Source organism: Myotis davidii, unplaced genomic scaffold, assembly GCF_000327345.1.
Source record: "Myotis davidii unplaced genomic scaffold, ASM32734v1 scaffold41, whole genome shotgun sequence".
NCBI lineage: Eukaryota > Metazoa > Chordata > Mammalia > Chiroptera > Vespertilionidae > Myotis > Myotis davidii.
In genome coordinates, this window is record NW_006292344.1 from 351,935 (window position 1) to 359,409 (window position 7,475).

A 7,475-nucleotide genomic window follows, 5' to 3' on the forward strand; every position below is an offset into this window, starting at 1 on the left:
TAAATTGCTTAGAAATTCAGATTCTCAGGCCACCACCTCAGACCTATTGAAGCAGAATTTGCCTTTAGTAGGGAAATCTGGGAATGGTAACAAGATCCTTGAGTAATTCCTAGGCACACTGAGGTTGTAAAAGCACTGACATATCATGCTGCTTCCCAACTGTGGATGCACATTGTAACCACCTGGGGAATTAAAAAAAAATAGTACCTGGCCATGAAGCCAGACCAGCTAAGTTATGGGAGTGTGGCCCAGGCACAAATATGTTTTAAAGTTCCCCAGATGATACGATTGCCACCACTGCTCTGATCCTAACCTCTCATCTATACTAATAAAAGCCTAGGTGGCCCTGTGCCCTCACGTCATCACAAGATGGCCACCCCCACGTCATCTCAAGATGGCCTCCCCCATGTTGTCACAAGATGGCCACCCCATGACATTACAAGATGGCTGCCACAAGATGGCCAGTAGGGGAGGGCAGTTGTGGGCGATCAAGTTGGCAGGGGAGGGCAGTTGGGAGTGAATAGGCCTGCAGGGGAGGGCAGTTGGGGGCGATCAGACCATCAGGGGAGGGTAGTTGGGGGTGATTGGGCTGGCAGGGGAGGGAAGTTGGGAGCAACTGGGCCAGCAGGGGAAAGCAATTAGGGGCGATCGGACCAGCAGGGGAGCAGTTAGGCATCAATCAGGCCAGCAGGGGAGTGGTTAAGGGCGATTGGGCTGGCAGGCAGAAGCGGTTAGTAGCAATCAGGTAGGCAGGCAGGTGAGTGGTTAGGAGCCAGCAGGCCTGGTTGTGAGAGGGATGTCCGACTGCTGGTGTAGGCCCAATCCCTGTGGGGTCCCAGATTGGAGAGGGTGCAGACTGGGCTGAGGGACATCCCCCTCAGTGCACAAATTTTGTGCACTGGGCCTCTAGTTTTATATATATGGATCCTGAGGCCTGGAGGAATGTAGGGATCTGTAGGGTCACTCAGAATGTTAGTAACAGGCCAGGGCCAGACCCTGGGTCTCCTGACCACCAGCTTAGAGCATGTCTTCTATCTCAGCTGTCTTTTCCCCTCAGTGGACTGGTTCCTGCCCTTGGTTTAATATAGGATCAGGCTTTGGCTCATCCTTTAGGTGAAGCAGATGATAAGCTCATAAGTAACTAAAACTATAGTCATAACCAGGATGAGCCAAAAGAAAGAAAGGCACCAGGGTTTTGGGGTGTGGGTCTCTCTGTCCCTCTCCCTCCTTCTATCCCTCGGTCCTCTCCCCTGCCCATTCCTCCCAGGGCTGCTCCTATTACCTGTAGTCACTCTGCCTCTTTAGGAGGCTTAATAGGGTGGTAACACTCACCTTTGTGTTTGTGGATCAATTACTTGAAGAGGAGGGCTAATGCCTGGTTGCCATTTCACATATCCCAGGGTGTCTGACTGCAGCCCTGTCCCAGGCCTGGTACCTGCCCTTGGCGATGCCGGTGGGGAGCTGTCCTCACCTGACTGAACCCCGGAGGAGGTGGGTCAGTGAGAGGCAAGGCCAGCAGCCCCAGGAGCTGTGTAGGCATATGTGAACCCATCCAGACCTTCTTCCTCTGTGATGGGATCAAGCCAGGCATTGGCTGCAGACTCCAGAATGCTATTACTTTTTCTTAGGATGTCAGAGCTGGAATGGACCTTAGGTCATCTGGACCCAATTGTGGCAGGAAGGTCTGTCAGCCTTTCCTTTCCTGCCCTTGCTCCCACTCCCACCACATTTAATCCGTTACAAAAGCCTGATGACTCTATGTCCCAATGCTTTTGAATCTGCCTCATTGTCATCTCTCGGCCCCTGTCCTCTTTCTGAAGCTAATGACTTCACTCCTGACTACTGCAATAATACCTCACTGAACCCTAGCCTCCTGAGTCACCCTTCTTTTCAATCCATATAGCCTCTGGAGAGAACTTTCCAGAATATGCTTATAAGCCTGCAACAGTGTTAGGATAAAATATAAATTCCTAAGTGGGGCATTCAAGGCCTTTGTAAGAAAGTTCCCTCACTTCTCCAGGGTGAATTTTCTGGTTTTCCCTGCTTCCACAGCCTTGGCACACCCTGCCTTTGAGCCATGTGCTGTAATCCATGTTTGAGTGGCTGACTCTCTGATCCTTCCAAGTGCCAGAGACTGACCAGGACTCAGTGGGTGTTTGCTGACTAAAGGAGCCAGCTAGAACAGGATCACATATCCCCTGCCCCAGCTGAGGGCCCTTTCTACAACACTATACTTTTTGGCGCTACTGGTGTAGACAGTGGTTTTCAATGAAGAAATGTTATCAGTCTACCTTTGCTCCCACACTGGTTCCTAACCCTGGGTTTCCCACCCCTTCCACCTTCTCCTTACCTAGAAGGGAGCCTCCACAGAAGGGCTGCCCATTCAGGTGTGACAGCATGGCAATCCAGGGGGTGGTTCCCTTGTCGGCCGGGCGCCCATTGAAGATCCTGGCTATCAGCTTCCGGGAGAACTTGGGGAGCCCACACACTGTGGCGGCCAGAGGAGAGGAAACATATCACACTCTTGGCTCCATCCTGTCCTTTGCCAGAGTTGCCAGCTCATTACTCTCTGTTAGGAACAACTGTCAATTTTTTGAGCTCTCAGCATCCATGGCCCCATTCAGTGACAGCACATCAATTTTCCTCTGGGATTTGCTCTTCCCCTATTCCCAGTCCATATATCCTGAGTTAGAATGACTTTATCTCTGGTGTTAGGGGTAGGAATGTGACCCAGACATGACTGATTCATGCCTCTCATCCCCTGGTCACAGCATTTGCTCTGAGGTGGGAATGTAACCTTGGCCTGGCCAATGAAGGCCTGACTTGGGGGTTAAGCATATTAGAGAGACCTTTCTCTGTTGGGGTTGCTAGACTACTGGCTATAAGCCCAGATCTGCCAAAGATCACTTCATGGAGAATCTGCTGAGAATAGAGATACTAATAGAGAAAAGTGGAACTAGAAGATGAGGAGGAAGCAAGGGAGAGATTGTATCCTGATATTTGAAACCCTTGATCTAACCATACCTAAAGTCTTTTGGTATAGACTTCAATTATGTGAGTCTATAATTCTCTTTCTCACTAAGCTAACCTCCTCTCCCCATTCCCAGCAGATACTCAAAGCCCACTGGGTGGGAAGTGCCCCAGCCATCCCTCACTCCATCTGCTTCCTCTGTAAACTTTCTTCTCTCCAGAATTCCGGGCTTTGGATCTCCTCACTTCCAAACTCTTAAGGACCTGGCGTTATGGATTCTTATCCTTTTTCTGTATTTTGCAGCTCTCCTTTATCTATGCCTCCAAAACAGGGTCAGGCCTTCTCATCCTAAAATCAAATTTTTACCCTACCTGCGTCCCATTCATTTCAAAGTGTCTTCTATCTCTCCTTTCCATAGCCACGTTTCTGGGGAGAAGAGTTGACAGTTTCCACATCCTTCCTTCTCGTTTGAGGTGAATTTGGAAGAAGCACCATGCTCTTCACATACTTAGAAGTAAAGTGGTCATTTGAATAGTTAATAGATACACAAACACAGATGGAGATAGAATGGCTCTGGGCCCATACATGGAACTTAGTGATATATACATGTATACGGAGATAGATACTATTTGAAATTTTATCTCATGGATTCTTCATCCCTAGGAAGTTTTCTTGCCCTGTGACTCCTCACTATTGAAGCTGGAGCATCATTGTTTTAGGTGAGGCTAGGTACAACTTTGACTTTTGAAAGAACAAAGTACAAACCAAAGTCTGGAAATACAAGCTTTCATTTGAAGAGTCAAGGGCTGTGGTAAAACATTTGTAGGTTTCAAGGAACCACAACTGGGAGAACTGAAGATATAATTTTTCTATAAGCCACAAGGAGGAAGAATGTGAGGGTAGTGTCCTGCCTCAGGAAAAGCTAAAAACCTCTCCCATGCTCCTTATCTATCTCTCCCTTTCCTTCCTTCCTCCTTCCCTTCCCTCCCTCTCCAGGTGGAAGGAGAGGAGGGGAGGGAAGGAGAGGGAGCAAAAGAGAGAAGGTAGAGAAAGAGAAAGAGTGAATGAGAGAAGGAAGAAGGAGAAGAAAAAGGAAAAGAAGAAGAGGAAGAAGGAGGAAAGAGGAGGAGAAGATGGAGAGAGGAGGAGGGAGAAGGAGAGAGGAGGAGGAGAAAGGAAGGATTAGGGACTTTAAACACCAGCATGGGGCCTGCTCCCTGGCTATTCTTTCAGAGTTGACAGTGGAGCCAGGGTGCCTGTCCCTGGGGAATGTCCAGCCTAAGGTGTTCCTCTGGACTATCCTGTGACATTTGCACTGCTAAAGACTTTTTATCTCTCTTGACACTTCCTCCTTGGCTTCTGAAGCACTTCTCTTCCTGTTTCTGATCTCTCTTTTTTTTGTCTCTCTTGTTTCTCTTTATGCCTCCCATGCTGGTATTTCCTTTGTTCTGTCCTCCCCCCTCCCCCCCCCCCTTCTTTTTCCTGCAAACTTCCAGTAGATAATACTATTTACTCCCATGCCATGACACTACCTATACACTGATGGATTTCAAATCAGTGTCTCTAAACGCCCCTGCTCTGAAATATCTCCTTCCTCCTCTCCAGCTGGATGTGCTCCTGAACTCATCAAGCACAGAAAAACCAAGCCCTGGTCTCTACCCTTCACCAACCTTCTCCTCTTTGTTATTCAGATGTCTGTTAATGCCTGCATTTAACGTCTGTACTGGCCTCTTCTTTGTTGCCTTCCTTTCCTTCATCCCCATATTCAATCACTGTTACTGCCATCTCCACTTCTCTTATGACACTTAACTCCTCTTGCCTGTGTGAGACCTAGAAGCACAGGACCTTGCCTTGCATGCTAGTTTGAGCTCTTTGAAGTCAAGGACTTAAAATAGCAGGCAATGCAATGAAGGAATGTGGAGTCTCTGACAGGACACATGTCAATAACCAACCCCACTCCTCATCACCTTTTCTTGGATGATATCTAGGTGACAAACATTGTACCTTTTCCGTAATGGAAGCAATTTTGGCTTTATGAGGGGTAAGTTTCTTTTTAAAGAGTCACAAACAAACAAATATCAACAATAATCAAACTCCCAAATGAAGGCTGTTGATTATCCACAGAGGTTTTATTTCCACTTTAGATCCCTGAAAGGAGACACAGAGTGCAGAGGCACCTTACAGAGTGGTGAGCTTGTAATATAAGATATACAATATAGAGCATCCTTTACATGCAGCGCTCATAGGCACAGGAGTGTGGTTTCATGAACCCATTAAAAAAGTGGACACTTCCCAACTGTTCTCTTGAGAGTCCCTCTTGGGGGCTTCTTTGGCCACCTGTCTCTGGTTGAAAATCCCAGGAGGACCGTCTGTCCTTTGAAGGCCTTGGAGAGGCTGCTGGCAATTGGAAGCACTGACTGCTGGAGCTAAAAGGACCTTGAGGGAGGTCCAATGCCTTCCTTTCATAGATGGGGAATCTGAGCCCCCAAAGGAAAAGTGATTTGTCAAAGGTTATGCAGCCAGTGGGGGATAGAGCTGGGGCTGGAGCTTACGACTCTTGGCTCTCTGTCTCATTTCACTGTCTTTCACAGGCAAATCTCTGCTGCCCTTTATTTGGGCTCCTGGAAACTGGAGGAGTTCATGCCTCTGAACATCCATGCTGGTGGATTCTCTGCAGAGCTCAGATCATGGACATGCTGGGCAGCTTGGTGGGATGAGGTCACTCCTAATGTCCTTAGCCCGCCCTTCTTCTGTTTTCCTACTCAGAAGCACAATGGGGCATAGCATGGGCCTTCTCTTTTTCCAAGCAATCCAGATGAGTCTCCATGTCTGGGTCTGGGGCTCAGGCAGCCTTTTCAGATGATACATTCTAAGGCTGGCAGGTTGCTTCATGCTGTCTGGAGTACCCCATCTAGTCAGCTGGTATTTGACAGTGACGTGTGGTCCAAAATGACAAGTTGTGAGTTGACAATAGGAATTTAACAGGGTTGGGGAGCCTCCCATTGCTTTTCTCCTCCCCAAGTCATCCAGACATCCCCAGCTTTCTCTTTGTCCCTTTAATAGATAACATAAAGACTAAAGCTTGAACTACAAGAAGCTTTTGGGAGCGAAATCCCAGGGATAAGAGTACTGCAGGGATTTCACTAGGAGAGAGGGGCTTCAGGGTATAATCTCCATCTCCCCAAATCTGAATGGTTTTCTCCTAGAGGAGGATCTAGACTTGTTTGTGCCCAGAGGACAGAGCTAGCAAAATATATGGACTTGGAGTTCAGTTCAATGTAAGGAAACATTTTCTAACAATCAGGTCCAGTTATAGCAACAGTGGTTTTGATAAGTAATAGGAGTGAATAAGGCCACTGGGATAAAGCAGTCCTGGAGAGGAGGAGAGGAGTGCTAGGACTGGCCCAGATGTCCAGCTCCCTTGTATTGCTGAGGACAGTGAGGCCTGGAGAGGGAAAGGGACTTGCCCAGGACCATGGGCCTGGGTCTTTTGTGTAGAGACTCTCTTCCATACCGCTGTGCTGCCTCTCAGGGTCCTGGGGCTGTCTCCAGAGGATGGGAGAAGCATGTTCCATTCCATTTGGTCTAGTCAGTGAGTAACATGGAGTGTGCTGTCAGAAGTGTGGGGTCAGCCTTGCTTGGGCTGAGGCAGGGCAGGCAGGCCCTGAGGAGGCCAGTCAGCTCACCGCTCCACTTGGAGCTCCCCCAGACCTTGAGGAGAGCCCATCTGTTTCCACACCCAGTCCACATAGTTGGAGACCTTTGTGTAGACCCCATAGACCTGCTTGCTGCCACATTCTTCAGGGCCTCCCCAGGACACCAGGCCTTGGGCCACCCAGGTCTGGCTGAAGTCATCAAGAATGACAAAGGCCCCGCCACTATCTCCAAGGCATGTGTCCTTGCCACCCTCATAGTAGCCGGCACAGAACATGTTCTCTGTGACGCTGTAGTTGCCCAAGCGGGACTCATAGCTGGTTTTGCACTCTGCATGTGGCACCACGGGTAACTTGACATACTGCAACACATCTGACAAGGTCCGAGTGCCACTGCTGATGATCTCATCCACTGTCACATTAGGATTGGAGATGCCCCAGCCTGCCACCAGGCCTAGCATGTGGGGCTCTGGGCCTTCAGGTTCGGGTCTTGGCAGGCAGATGGGCATGACGCGGGGTCCCAGTGGCACAGGTTCCTGGAGTTGTACCAAAGCTATATCATGGTTGTAGTTCTGGATGTTGAAGTCTGGGTGGAGCACCACTTGGGCAGCTGAGCTGTTGACAGCCCCCGATTTGTCCCGCATGTCATGCAGGCCCAGGTAGACAGTGATGTGCTCCTTGGAGACTGGTGTCACTGTGTTGTCTCTGCGTTGTGAGCGCAGCACATGGGCTGCTGTGAGGATCCAGGACTCAGAGAGCAGGGCCCCACTCCCAAACCACTTGTCATTTGGCACCCTCGAGGTATCCTCCACCACTATCAGGGCCTGCCATGGGAAAAGGCCGGGCTCGGC

At 49.3% G+C, this 7,475-nt stretch overlaps 1 protein-coding gene across 2 annotated transcripts in view; it reads right to left on the reverse strand.

Moving 5' to 3' along the window:
* Nucleotides 1–7,475, reverse strand: part of MASP1 (mannan-binding lectin serine peptidase 1 (C4/C2 activating component of Ra-reactive factor)) — a 62,651-nt gene that overhangs the window by 7,900 nt on the left and 47,276 nt on the right. Inside the window, exon 11 of one of the 2 annotated variants that reach the window (XM_006765853.2) lies at nt 2,351–2,488. In XM_006765853.2, coding sequence (XP_006765916.1) covers nt 2,351–2,488 — 138 coding nt within the window. Of the gene's footprint in view, nt 1–2,350; nt 2,489–5,079 lie in introns of those variants that run through there. The other variant, XM_015565373.1, reaches the window with a different exon arrangement.